The sequence below is a fragment of the Schistocerca gregaria genome, unplaced genomic scaffold (assembly GCF_023897955.1).
Source record: "Schistocerca gregaria isolate iqSchGreg1 unplaced genomic scaffold, iqSchGreg1.2 ptg000737l, whole genome shotgun sequence".
In the NCBI taxonomy this organism is placed as follows: Eukaryota; Metazoa; Arthropoda; class Insecta; order Orthoptera; family Acrididae; genus Schistocerca; species Schistocerca gregaria.
The window spans coordinates 33,907-49,558 of NW_026062113.1; the positions used below are offsets into that span (position 1 = coordinate 33,907).

The 15,652-nt window shown below is 38.3% G+C and overlaps 1 protein-coding gene across 1 annotated transcript in view; it reads left to right on the forward strand.

Annotated features, from left to right (window-relative positions):
• The window catches only part of LOC126320654 (uncharacterized), a gene marked incomplete at its 5' end in the record, with an annotated part of 57,732 nt that overhangs the window by 32,247 nt on the left and 9,833 nt on the right, over positions 1–15,652 (forward strand). Inside the window, 4 exon segments of the mRNA XM_049994083.1 lie at positions 1,971–2,058; positions 2,548–3,088; positions 3,171–3,211; positions 3,613–3,760. Coding sequence (XP_049850040.1) covers positions 1,971–2,058; positions 2,548–3,088; positions 3,171–3,211; positions 3,613–3,760 — 818 coding nt within the window.

The following is a 15,652-nucleotide window of genomic DNA, read 5'->3' on the forward strand; positions in this document are numbered from 1 at the left end:
GCCGTTCCACAGGACTACGTCCAGCATCTCTACGATCGTCTCCATGGGAGAATAGCAGCCTGCATTGCTGCGAAAGGTGGATATACACTGTACTAGTGCCGACATTGTGCATGCTCTGTTGCCTGTGTCTATGTGCCTGTGGTTCTGTCAGTGTGATCATGTGATGTATCTGACCTCAGGAATGTGTCAATAAAGTTTCCCCTTCCTGGGACAATGAATTCACGGTGTTCTTATTTCAATTTCCAGGAGTGTATTAGGCATAACATCCCATTGACATAGAGGTCATTAGAGATAAAGCACAAGCTCAGATCATGTCGAGCATGGGGAAGGAATTCGGTCATGCCCTTTCAAAGGACCAACCCTACAACTGCCTGGAACGATTTAAGGAAATCACAGTAAACCTAGATCTGAATGGCAGGATGTGGGTTTGAACTGTTTTCCTCCTGAATGAGAGTCCAGAGTGCGCTACCCACTGTGTTGAAAATGTTGTCCTTTGGAAGGTATTAGGTGGCGGTAAGCTGAACACAAGGAAAAAAGTATTTCATTTGACTGTTAGAGACTGTGGTGATTTACAAAGTGGGTTACAGAGGAACATTTCGGTCACTTCACTAACCCTAGAATATAGGAAGAGAAAGTTACAAACTTCTAATCAATTTGAAAACAAGATTTGAATGTTTGGATGAAATAAGAAAATTAATTAGAATTTAAATGCTTATCAAATGAACTAAAACAGGTAATTGGACAGAATTGTATTTGAGATAAAGAGAATAAATTCTACTTGGAAGACATGGTATGGGGGCAGTAGATACAAATGTTTCTAGTTGGTGTGACTTTCTGAAGCTTGACCTCAGCTTGAGATTTTCCCAACTGTGCTGTACTTTGCCAGAGTCGTTAGTTGTGCCGAAATATTGCACTGGTGGTTACCTTATTGGTCTTAACTTTGACCATTATTCATTGGGGAGATTAGCTTTATGGTTTTATTAGTTTTTTTTGGGGGGGGGGGGTTAATCATATGGTGGACAATTCTTTATGAGGGTACAGTCTCTAAATGTGATCTCACCATTCTTTATTTTCTTTTCTTTTTATAGCATTCCCAGAGCTTGCTATAAAACATTGTATTCTTAAGATCTTGAGTGGCTCCAGTTCAAAGAGTGATTTTTCGGAATAATTTGATAGTACTGTGGTGGATCTAACATTACTGTCTCCTGCATCGTCATAAAATTTGCTAATGAACATATAATAGCAAACATAATTTGTTCAACAATGGCACAAATGTGTACAAATGCATGATGAAGGTGTTGAATGATAGCGTCGTGTAGAGGACATTCAGGCTGTAATCTGTACTAATTCTGCCGTTTCATGTTCATCATTAAATTTGTGACACAGAAGACCTTACTTTCTAACCCACCCTCTTATTTGGCACAAAAAGGGTTAAATGATTGTCATATGGACAATCTATGAGGAGTTAGTATGCAATGTTGCAACAATCTCCTAACATAAATTTAAATATCTTCTTTGTAGCACAGTTATTAATTTAAGATGTTAGTCATTTGGAAGTTTAGTATTTGTAATTATTTCCACGGATATCTGGGCAACAGTAAAAGTGTAATAAAACTTATTTTTTCCAGTAATATGTATGTAACATTAAAGCCTGGCACAGCAATGTGTAGTCAGTGTTATACATAAGCAGCCTTGTCAGACTTGGGGACAAGAAGCTCACTCTCCATTACAACAACAAATAGATGAACATGAAACCAGTGATTAAGTCGCAGATTGTTTTGGATACTGCAGTGGGTGCTTTAGTTTGAGGTGGTTTCATGCAAATACTGGACTGATGAACACAAATAGTTTACAAAAAGCTTCAGTAGCTAACTTACACAGTACTAAAACTAAAATGGAAATATCTGCAAATAATTTTTTGTTATACGTATATGAAAATTTATCCTCAGTAATATTAAGGTTTGTTTCAGGTGCAATGGCGATCAACTACTGACGTCCCAGTGTCAAATAAATTATAGCAATTATCAAGTTGCTAACTGCAATCCTTCACATAGTATAGTAAGTAGTTTTGACTATCAAAATTTGAATTTTTGAAAGACAAAAAGCCCTTACCTATTTAATGTAATGTAATGTAATATTCACAAAACACATTGTAAACCACTATGAGAATTATGGGAAATCACTGCTTACAATGTTCCCTACCAAACTACCTTGATATTATGAATAATTGTTTTTGCCCATAATTGGCTGAGAAATATGAAATATATTTCAGAAGTAGTCCAGAAGTGCCTGTAATATAAATTCTGTAGTGTATGAAACCTGCATGATAAGATTTTGAATTTGTAAAAAGCAAACATGATACACTGTTATTTCAAACTGAATATTGCTCGTCACTAATATATTATTACCTGTCATTGATGTTTGTGCTATTATGAATACGTAAATGTGTTTGAAATTGCTTGTCGAAAATAATTTCTACATAACTGTATTAAAATAATTGCTGTAAGCTATTGTTTACCCTTTTCTTGTATATTCATTTTCTTTCAGAATTTTCAAACTAATGGTAACCTTGCACAACTTCCTGTTGTGGGTCAAGAGTCACCAAGAACACAAGATTTTTGTTCAGCTCGGCATGTTCCTAGTACGCAGATAGTAGTACCAGCTACATCAGCTGGCGGATACAATCCAGACTGCACTATTGCTCAAGAAAGGTGCTTAAATACTGCAGAATCTCCTCCACCAGAACCAGATTCAACAACACCAACAAAGCCTCCAGTCATTCTTACTAATGAAGTGAATGTGTCGGCAAGTGAAACAGTGTCTCAGACTGTAGTTTCTCCTAACCAAATTGCATGCAGTTGTTGTCCTGGCAGTTCCTGCCTCAAGGCAAACCCTGTCTATGTTTTAAGCCCTAGTGTTCAATTTGTCAGTCACTTACCACCACGTGTATCGGAAGGAACTGAAGATTGTGTTCGCACAACCGTTTCGGGTCCTGCAGCAAAGGGATTGTCGGGAAATTTAGTTCAGGCATTGAATATGGTAGCTCAGAAGTCTGTTTTGCCTGATGGTAGTGATTTACCTCTTCATGGTAAGTAATTATTATGCATGGAAAATGTTGTGTATGTTGACCACAGAATAAAGAAACCTACAAAATTCTTTTCTTTTATCAGATATCCAGACCCTGAGATTCTACTACAACCTTGGGTGTGATGTAAGTATTGCAGTAATATAATCAGTCAGTTCTTAACAAAAATTAAAAAAAAAAAAAGAAAAAAGAAAACGTGAGCAAGAAAAATTTCAGCTGCCCCCTCTTCAAATTACACATACACTAAAATGAAATTTTAGCTGAGCAAAACTATGTGAAACCAATAAAAGGCTGAAGCTTTGGTGCTATATAACCACTGAATTAATATAATTGTTATTCAGAATAACTGTGGTTTTGTCTAGGTAAGCCAATTTTGAAAAGTAGAATAAAGTGTAAATGACTTGCACTTTCTTTCAGTGCAATATCAAAGGAAATAGAATATATAGCTGTTTTTAAATTACTAATATTATAACCAACATGAACCTGAACTAAAACTGTGCAAATGTAGTAGTGACTGCTCGTTTCAGTGGTTTCGACAGAGCTGCTTACCATTGCCAGTTCATATTGACCCATATGCTGGAAGTTTATCAGCAGCAGCAGCAGCACCAACACCTACATCCCCAGAAAATGAAGTAAGCAGCACAGTTCCTTGTCACTCCACACAACCATACACAGGTAATTCACAATAATTGTATTTAGATTTGCTATCTGTCTTCATATGAAGAAACTGTTACAGTGGTTTTGCTGTTCCTTTGAAGATTTGTTATGAAAGTATGGCTTCTAAAAATCATAAAGGAAATTTGTCTCTAAGTATTACATCAATGTACTGCAGATTTAATTCCTCTGGTACCATTTGCTTAATCTACCCAAGCCACTGTAGTGTGCATGGCAGAAGGTGTATTCTATTTATATTTGTGATTTTGTGTCCTATAAGATTTGCAAGGGGAAAATTTATATTTTATGCAGATTTACACTCTTCAATCTTGCTTACAATATTCTTGTGGCTCTTTCGTACAAGAACACTGCTGGAAGCTAGAAAATGGTTTCACAGTCTTCTTCCAAAACTGCTTCTCTAGATTTATCCAATTGCCTTTTGCAAGGAAATAGTCTCTTTTTTTCTAAAGTTTAAAATTTCAGTTACCTGCGATTTTTGTTAAAGTTCTGTATGAGGTTTACTGACTTGGTAAAATTCCAACAGCAGCTATCTAAATTTGTTCCCAGTCTAATATCCACCTAATTGATAAGACTCCAAATGCTGGAGCATTTATCTCAGATTTGATCACACAAAAATCTTGTATGAGATTCTCTTTCTTTACAGATGCATTGCACTACCACAGAACTCTTACTACTAATTCCTCATGTTAAGTTTATTTTACATAACTATGTAACACTGCTGAACAAGGTGACAACCTCCTAAAGTAACCACTGATCGTGTAATGCAATACCAGAGTTCTTTCTCTTTTTTATGGGCTTTACCTTGCATACATCCATATTTAGGGAGAACTGTCTTTTTAATGCTCAAATTGCAAATACTAAGCCGTTCTGTATAACCTTATGATCATTCAGTGACAATGCTTTCCCCTAAAGAGAACAGTATTGCTGGCAAATGGTCAGAAAGAGCTGTATACTACCAACATTAACAGTTAATGCTGCTGTTCAGTTCTCTTTTACTATACAAATGTACTGTTTAGTTCAGTATCACCAGACATAATAAAATGCTGCAGGAAAGCTACTCGCACGCACAATTTTTCTTACAATTGGAAGCCATCGACATTCTTGTTATATTAAACTATGTTGTTAATAATAATAATAACAAAATATAATAATAATAATAATAATAATAATAATAATAATAACACAGAGCTTCACTGGAGAAAATATATTATTTTACTATGCACATAGGGTAACTTAGTGAGAGCTTCCACAAAAATATGACCCACAAGGAGGCTCATAGACCTTCATTTTACTTCACAAATGTCACTATGGTAGTCAGTTATATTCCCAAGATAAAAGATTATTATTATTATAAACATCTGTCTGTCTATTCATAGCACGTTCTTTCCTTCTTACTCCCTGCTGTTTGGGCACAAGTAGGTGATGTGTTTTGCATACATGTTTAATGCACTTTCCACAGATATTTATTTTATTGTCATTGCTTGAAGGACAGAACTTAGTGTGCACATTTAGTAGGGTTTCATGTTCCTGCTGATTTGGGCCCACCTGCCACTCCTCCACGCTCTTGGATGCTGATGCTCCTGACCATTCTTGGAAAATGCTTCCGTGATGCAAAGTGCTCTGCTACCAGTGTCTTCCATGTTCATCTGAAAATATTCTTCCTCTACACAATTTTCTTGCACTCAGGGGGTATACATCCTGGGAAAAATGCCAGAATTTTTTAATCTGGGAGAAAACCCAGGAATTTTTCATGATTGTAGTTTTCAGTTAAATTTTTGTAGTTTTGACTGGTAAGACCTGACACTCTAACAAAGAATTTTACATTATCCAGCTTCTGCAGAGTAATACTGCAGCAATAAAGCAAAACAGAGAGCAGCACCAAAGTAAAACTTAAGTTGCACAGAAAATGCACCATTTTCAACAACAAAATACGGTGCACACACAAGTGTCTGCTGACAGCAAAATGTTTCAAAGGCTCTAAGATGAAGACTAGGCATGGGGCTATGCATGTGCATACGTTTTTCCTACAGCTAGTAAAAGTAAGTGTAGTCCAAAAGCTAGCCAAGTTCCGTACCTTTGGTTTGTGTGCCTATCGACAATGCAGTGCTTCTGCCTTTTGATGATTTTGTCTCCTTTATTCCTAAATAACTCATGATTTTCAACCATAATTTTCCACACATTGTTAATCATGATTTTGGTATTGGCTGGCCACATCACATATCCTATGCTCTGAATATCTGCTTTTATTGGCTGACATCATGTGGCACGAACAACAATTGGCTAACAAAAGCACATTGTGCTACACAATCTTAATTTTAGTGCTTTGGGAGCTACCATACTATATTTTGTGGAATTCATATTTATACTTTAATATACATGTAGCTGCACATAAAAGATCTTACTAAAATGCGTCGTTTTTGCTGGGTTTTGTTTCCCAAAGTGCTGGGAAATTCTTCATCCATGTATAAAATCTGTAACATTTAAAGGATTGATAAGTTTTGCAACTCCAAGGGAAAGTATACTTCACTTAAAATGAAAAAGTGTGTCTTTAACAGGGAAATCTGGTAAATTACTTCCCCCCCCCCCCCCCCCCCCCCCCCCCCATTTCTCCAGAATATACACCCTGTGCTTTCCAATTTGTGAACAAAGTCCACAACACATACTAATTGCAAACATCAAGAATATTGTAGAAAACCATCATGAGCCCCCTGTTGGTTTTCCATTTGAATGTATATTTACCTGTTAGCTGATAGTGTGTCTGTGATAGGTTGATTATAATCTAAATCACTTTCAGCTTCACATCACACCCATCACAGATTTCCCCATCATGGTGGATAGTGCTCATAAATACAACATTCTTATTTCTCTTGGAATATAACAGACTACCATAGTGACATTTGTGAAGTAAAATGAAGGGCTATGAGCCTCCTTGTGGGTCATATTTTTGTGGATGCTCTCACTTTTCTGTATTGTTCCTAACCTATTAACTTTCCTTTTCAGGAGCAGCTGTCCCAAATGGTATGACGTAGAATAGTTGTCAAATGTTACATTCTGATCTTGCAAATCAGAGGCAAGATCAGCAACTACTCTCATTCCCTTATTACTTTTTTCCCTCGTGCTGCTCCTCTCCTCTCCTCTCCACTCCTCTCCTTTCTTCTAGAAATTTGGGCTTTCAGTGCATATGAAGATTTGCTGTCATACACAGTTAATATTTTGATCCCATGTTTTGACAGTTTGCTTGGGATGTACTGCTTGAATCGATAGCATCCTCTGAATGGTACTAACAGCTCATTGACTGTGACATCTCCAGGATTATACACTTTAGGAAGGACTTCTAACAAATTCTCCCAAATACAAGAAGCTGTGGCAAGTTTATCAGTACATCGTGTTTCCTCTCGTGTATATTTCTTATCAAACCACAAAACATGCGATATTTTACATAATGTTTCAAGGGAAATGGTTACTTGAAATATGTTCCAGCCAGTATCGTTACCCCACAGACTTTTTGTACATTGACCATATGAGCGGCATACACCTGTAAGAAATAAGCCTTAACTATGCATGAAAAACAGAATCAAGGTTTGTCCATAAACTCATTCCCCTCTCATATTGTACAACCCTGTTAAATCATTCTGAAGCACTGTACAGAATACTACTTCAGATGAACTTTTTACTTAACTTATTCTACTGCGTGCATACCTGGTAACTCGTGGGATACTGTTGATGACATTCAAAGCAGATGGGCAGCTGTGTTGTGCTGGTGGCTGCGACTGCCATTTTATGTTCCCGTTTTTAGAAATAGAAGTCTACACTATTTCGAACAGGCTTTGGACAGTCATCACTGTCATCATAACACTCACTTTGAGAGGCATTACTGACATGATGTTCGAACTCTGAAAGTTGTCCTTCATCTGTTGTGGTGTTTACATCATTCGCTGACGTTGAGGTGGAAGAATTGATAATCACTATGATGTCACAATTCAGACTGATCACAAATGGTAGAGAATTTAGTCTATCGATTCCAACTGAACAGAAATGGATAATTCAAACAGTTAAGTGCTAATGACAAGCCCATTGTTGTAACCACTGTGCCTTTGTTGATTTGTTGATTTGTTGAATGTTGAGAGTAAGTCAGTTATTACTACTATAAAATACAACAGTTAACCAGAAAATATTTTATGTGAGTTATCACACAAATGTTGTGGTCACTATGATCTTAATCTTACATATGTAACTATTACGGCTTGTGACCAAATGGCTTAAACTATGTTAAAACTTTTTTAAACACGTACTACCCTTGAATGTTCAGACAGTCATCAGCTTTCATGAAGTTATCTTGATAGTTAAATACTAATAAATGAAATTTGTAAGCATTTCGAATCATACAGACCAGAACAAAATAGCCAGATTAAATTACACTGATGAGCCAAAACATAATGATCATCTGTTTAATACCTTGTTTGTCCATCTTTGGAATGAAATACATGACTGATTCTGCATATCAGGGATCTGACAGTTTGTTGGTAGGGTGTAGCATTAAATGTTTTGGCACAGCACATGTAATTCAGGTAAATATAGGGTCACTGATTTTGTGTAAGCAGTGATGGCACCCAATAGCAACCCAGATGGACTCCATAGTATTTACTTTAGGTGAATTTGGTCAAACACATCAATGCGAGTTCACTATAATGCTCTTCAAACCACTGTAGTATCGTCCTGGCTCAGAGAGTTGTACAGTTATACTGCTGAAAGATGACAGTGCATCTGGGAAGACAACAAGCATCAAGGGATTTAGGTGGTTCACAGCAGCCAGTTGTTGTGTTTCGGGGTATTTGCAAAGATCCCAGCAACTGCCTAAATCAGAGAGCCATGGAGTAAACACACACACACACACCAACAAGGGCGTAATGAACAATTGAACAGCAGTAGTTGTTTATCTGGTTTGCTATCTCAGGTCCTAAAGTATGCATGTACGGACTTTTTTGGATGTACTCGAGAGTGGTATTAATGTAGCAATTGTTTGTTGTGTTAAAAGAAATAGTGAAAATGGTGGGCAAAATTTACCCTTGTTTGTGAGAAGTGTGGCTATTTATTTAGTAGTGCAGTAGAGAGAACTTGCGAAAGCATTTCAGGAATCTTCACCGCAGTTGGATCAAGAGGGAGGTGGCATGGAAGGATCCAGACCACCAAACTACTACTCTGAGAAGAGAGGATAGAGGTATACTACTTTCAGCTGGCAGTGTATTAGGGTCAGCAAAACATTGCCCAGTTATATCAGCATGGGGCACGACTTCCCACTAGTGCTGGTATAAGACCACCGAAAACCCTACAAAGTATACATCAGCAGGAGAAGAGGGAAAAATACACCACACAGTGTGTCTTCAATTACCCTTCAAGTGTAGGAGAATGTCTCCCATACCATAATACTGCTCCCACCAGCCTACATCCGTGGTGTGTTGCACATTTCGAGCTGCCATTCACCTTGATGACGGCGTTTGTGGAGATGACCCTCAACCTAATGTAGCAGAAATGTTATTCACCCCAAAAGCCAACATGTTTCCATTGATTAATGGTCGAATACTGATCCCACTGCAATTGTAATTGATGATGTCGTTGGGTCTGCATGTCAACACACAGGGGATGATCTGCTGTGGAGCTCCATGTTCAACAATGTAGGATAAATGGCGTGCTCTGGAAAACTTGTGTGTTCACCAGCATTGTGCTCTTTCAGCAGAGATGCCACAAATCACCGTATATCCTACTTTAAAGAGCAGACAGGCCTCTGACCCCCATATTGTTTGAGGATTCATATACGTCTGACCATTTAATGCCCAAAGGTAGTTTCACTATTCCCCTACCCCTTTCCGTAGATGCTAATGACAGTAGTACATGAACATTCATCCAGCTCCACCGTTTTAGATATACTCATTCACAGTCTGTGCATAACAACAATCTGCGCTTTGTCAAAGTCACTTATCTCAATGTATTTCCCAATTTTCAGCTCGTATCACTGCTAAGCTGATCTCCAATCTGTGTCTGCTCGGCTTACATACTTCTGTTACTGAATAACATACCCACATCACCAGGCTCCATCCAACACTGCGATGGGCAGTGGTCATAATTTTTTGGCCCATCAATGTACACATTCTTAGAGTGTAGTTGATGTAACTTACTTTCTGTTAAACATGTAGTATAAGATGCTGGATTTTATTTGTCAGACCTCTTAGAGCCCATCACACAAGGGGTGAATCGGCTAAAACTTGTACCACAAATATTGTGGAAATGAAAAGTGCTATTGACATACAGTTTTCACATAATGGATTGGTAGTTAGGGGCTAATCTTATTCAGTAAACAGATTGTAATAATACTTAGAAGTGTATTTTAATGCAAACACACGTTTCTTCAATTGTAACGTTACCTATTTACATCAACAAACTAAAAGTAGAGTAAATTAGAATGTCAGTATTGTTCATTGTCAGACTCTAGTGTAAGTCGATCACAGGTTATTGTATTTTGAAACATTTCCACACCAACACTTGTTTGTGCCATTCAGCCTGCGTAGTTACTAGGTATGATGCTGTTATGTTTGCTTACAGTGTGCTTGTGTGTTCCTTGACCAAATTGTGACTTGCTAGTCAGTTAGCATCTGACAGTCCCAGCGGTAGGGACTGGGTGGGTGATAGTATTTACCAATGCAGAAAAATCTGACATGCTCATGGTGTATGGAGAGTGTAGAAAGAATGCAATTCATTCTTGTACAGTGTAGGCCACAAGATATCCCAATAAACATCAACCATCTTCAACCTCTTCAAGTAGTTACATGAAAATGGTAGTGTAACATCTACACAAAGTTACAGAAGGAAACAAGTGACTATGGAAGAGAGGGAAATTGATATTCTTACTGCTGTTACAGGTGATTCCCATTTTAGCTTCTGTGTGCACAACTACATGAGACAGTGACAAGTCAGGCATGTGTCCTACACATTCTCCGCCAACATAGGTTCCATTCCAATCACATCTGTCTCCACCAAGAGCTGCATGGAAACTATTATGAGAACTGTGTTAACTTTTTTACATGGACATTAAGACAGGATACCCCAGATGTGTAATATATCTTGTGTAGTGAATTGAGCCACATTTACCAAACATGGCCAGGTAAACCACTGAAATATGCACTATTGGTCTGTTGACAATCCCCATTGGCTTTGTAAGCTGGAATGTCGGTGTCTATGGAGTGTAAACATGTGGTGTGGGATAGTGAACTATCAGCTAATAGGCCCAATTTCATAGATGGAGCACTGAACATGCACAAGTATCTCAACCTCCTTACATGCCATCTACCACGGATGCTAGAAGATGCTCCTCTGCAGACTAGAAGGAACCTGTGGTACCAACATGATGGCTGTTCAGCCCGTAGTTGACAAAGTACTACAGTGTGTCTCCATGTTTTATTTCCAAATCGTTGGATTAAACACAGAGGACATGTCCCTTGGCTGACCCATTCCCTGGATTTGAGGCCTGTAGATTTTTCTCTGTGGGGACAGTTGAAAGAAACTGACTCAAGGACTCACCATCTACACTTGATGAGATTATAAAAAATGATGTATTACTGCAAACTGCTCAGACATCTCCACTAAAATGCTAGCACGTGTGCAGCAGTCATTCCCATACCAGACTGGAAGTGTTTATCGCCACTGCCAGTGGTCATTTGAACACTACCTGTGATGATCAATTGTCTTGTTACTGGCCAGAATCCACTTAACATGGGTATGCACTTATGTTGATCTTCAATGTGTGTGACCACAAGTATCGTACCAAGTGTCAGTGTGAGAAGGGTTTCAGAATATGATATCCTGTAAACAACTTGCACTAGAATCCTGCAACAAACACCACTGACATTCTAATTTCCCTACTTCTGGTCTGTTACTGTCAATAGACATTGTTCCATTTAAAAAGCATATGTTTGCAAAGAAATACAATTTCTGTGTGTTATTACAATCATTGATTGGACTGATAGTAAAGGGGCTCATTTTGTTAGCCATTCTATCCTATTTCTGCAGTATTTGTGGTGCAAGTTTTAGGTGATTCATCCTGTATATGTGAAGATACAACTGTTGACTAATAAAAATATGATTATACAGAGTGACAGTGTTGTGTACTTTTTGGAAGCCTGGGAAGACAAAATCTGTTTACCTGTCACTGTTATTCCAGATATATCACATGTGAAAAACTGATTGTTGTTTCTTGAACCTTTTCTGATTCTTTAAAGTGGGTAGGTTTTTGCTTGCTCTGCAAGAGATGCTAGAATATTATTTTAAAGGAGCTACAGCAGCATTTCTGTCCTCCCTGTACAATAGTGTTAGTGAATTTCTCCGCTGACGTAGAAATCAGTGCTGCACTAAAATTTTCCTGTCTTCCCCCCCCCCCCACCCCCCCTTCCCCTCCTCCTTGCCACTCAGTGTATACTTAATTCCACAATTGTGCTTCCATAGATTGTTTACTGCTTAATTTTTGTTGTGTTGTTGAGCAAGGTGGCACAGGGATTAGATCTGTGCCTGTCCACCCAGCTTTAGATTTCTTGTGGCTCCCCCATATCATTTAAAGCAATATTGTTTCTTAAAAAAAAAAAAAAGCTTTACCAAATCTAAATATGTGCTGCATCCCTAATGACTAATCACTGACAACACATTAAATGTTTATATCATTCCTTTGGTCTTCTATGCTTAATACTGAATTTTGTTGTCCCTAAGTTACCAGTTGGTGTATGTGCTGTGTTGGATGTGCTGTGGTTGAAGAATATATCGTGTAAGAAATTTCCTCTCTCTCAAATCATATTTAAATTAATTTTTATCTTATTTCATTTACTATTGTATTTACCCTTTACAATTTTTTGGAACATACATGATTGGTCTGTTGACAATACTGAACAAATTACTGTTCCAGATGGGCTGGTCAGTACTCTTGCCTTCATGCCTTTATGAACTGCAGCTATTAGTACAAACAAAACCCCTAGCTTTTGGAACCACAGGCAATTCTCCAGGGCAAGAAAGAAGAAACAAGATGGTTGTGAAATTGGTGGGGGGGGGGGGGGGGTGTAAAGACAAAGCACTCAAACTCCAGATTAATTGAGGACAAGGCTTTTGAGGAATGGGGAGGAAGAGAGACAAAAATAGGATGTCATGTTATTCAACATTGGGGTCATATTATTCAACCATTATAATATTTTTTCTCAGTACACCAATATCTACTGAGTGTTCAAAGTTTGATTCCCTCCTCTTGCTCTTCATTACAACAGTTACCACTATGAGCTAATATAAACAAATGTACATAGCAAGGAATGAGTATAAGCCCTTCCTCACGTGCCAAAGCATTATATTTATTTATAGAACATCTTGCTTTTGTTATTTCATTTGCTCAATTTTTATGATCAACTCTACTCTTGTAACTCCAATCCCACAATGGACTACAGCCCTATACTCAAATATTTTAATTTGAAAAAGATTACTGTTTGTCTTCACATTTACTTGAGCAATAAATTTATTCTGAGGATTGTAACTTCAGATAACTGTGACTGTTCAGCTCAAAGTGTAATCCTCAAAATATTTCATTTACCAAAATGCCTGCATAACTTAGCTCACATCTCCAATTTCAGTCACTCATATAATTATATCCGAACACACAAATTGCAGCTCCAGTTCAGTATCAGATCCCTCATCAAAGTCCACCTCCATTCCTGAGATATGCATTCTGTTCAAAACTGTAACCTATGGCCCTACATCTAAATTCAATCACACTGGCATTGTCATGTCCCAAGCATCAGTTTTGACAGGGATTGAGCAACTGGACACTAGATCGCGTGTTCATCAGTTTTGACAGGGATTGAGCAACTGGTCTTTGTGCTACAGAGAATTCATTCAGTTGACAAATTAAGAGGGAGACTTGATTGTCTGATGTGAATGCCCTGATAAAAGTTAAGGAAATAGGTGGATGACAAGTAAAATAAATGATAGAAACGATTAATTAACATTGAAGTTTATACCAAATGTTTAGTACAAATTGACCTTACAGGATGAGGTACCTCCATGCTTAAAATCAAATCCTTGCACAGAGGCAGTGATTGTCTATCACTGTTCTGTCTGCTTACTCAAACCCACATCTGATCCTATAATCAACAGATCCTAGCAGCTATTTAATTCTGACCCAGCAACATTGGGTTAATACTGGCTGCCTCCATCTGCTATCACTTCTCACTCCTATGTCCACTGAAGCTGTCTGCTTCTTTCCATTACTGCCAATACTCGGATAACTTTTTGATTTTGAGTCAATAGAAATCACATGAATTTAAAGTGAAAAACTTGTTGCACCATGTTCGGAGCCTACTTTCATACACAAAACAAGTTCCTTGAAGCTTGTTCAGTAGAGAATGGAAAAGGTGAAAATTTGTGGGTGCAAGATCAGGTGACTAAGGTCAGTGCAGAATGACTTCCCAACCCACTCCTGTATAGTATTTGTCAGTCTGGCAGAATGCAGGTGGGCATTATTGTGGAGTAGCATCACTTCATGCAGTCATCCTGGTAATTGTTCCTGGATTATATCTGCAAGATGTTTCAGTTGTTGGCAATAATTGTCAGCAGTTATGGTTACACCTCCAGGAAGCAATACGTAGTACACCACACTGTCGCTGTCCCCACCAGTTGCATAATATTCTCTTTTTTGGATGCACTCAGGTCTTTTGTATGGGGAATTTCTGCTTTGTTTGATCTCAACTATTCCTTTCTTTTCGTTATGCTATCTTAGAGAGACCATTTCTCATCATCAGTAATGATTTTTAGAAAGGAATTGCCAGTGTTGTTCACAAGCCAGTTGATAACAACTAGAAGTTTCTCATGTAGTCACCCATTAATTTTTGTGATTTTGGCTTTGAGCATGCGGTACCCCATACACCAGATTTTTGAACCTTCCCCATTGCATGCAAATGCTACACAGTGGTGGAATGATCAGCTCTATAATATTTGCCAGTTCTTGAGTACACTGATGTGGATCACTGTGTCTTAATGTGTTCTAATGATCTTCAACCCAAAAGTCTTCCTGAAAATGGAGAGTCATTAATGTATAAACAATCCTCCTTAAAATGAGAAAACCATTTTCTTGTTGTTCTCTGTCTAGTGGCATTATTCCCATACACAATTCAAGTGCTTCTGGCTGCCACCGCTGCTGTCATGGCTCTATTGGACTTACTCAAGTAGCAACAGTGAATTACAAATAAAAAATGACAGTTGATAAATAAACTAATAGCAGCCAGAATATCGACTTGCAAAAATAACTCTCTCATCTGTCCCCTATGTTCAGAGTGTGTTGAGATGACATATCTACCAGAGTAAAGTAATGCCCAGACAATATAACACAAATTTTCCCACAACAGTTGTTATTGTCAATATAATTCTCTACCATATCATTCTGTCATTCTGAAACAATCTCTGCAGCATTTTACACTGATCGGCCAGAACATTCTGGCTACCAACCTCCTATAGATATAAACCCTTCCAAATGATAGCTGTATTATTTGGTGAGGAATTACTGCTAGCCACACGCACATTGTGTGTAGTATCAGTGAGCGTGCTGTCTGTCTCCTCCCCCCCCCCCCCCCCCCCCAAGCAGATGCTTGATGCATGAAGTGTATAACGCTCCAAAAAGCTGGCCAATGTCAAATGGACGTATTCCCCCAAACGTTTCCCTTCCCCCCCCCCCCCCCCCCCCCACCCACGCACCCAAACGTTTCCCTTCCCACCCACACGTTTACCCCCCAAACCAACCCACACACCCATCCCCAACAAGCTGAATCCTATAATGAACTCTTCACTGAATGGGAATTCTTGCAGGCTCTTACCTCA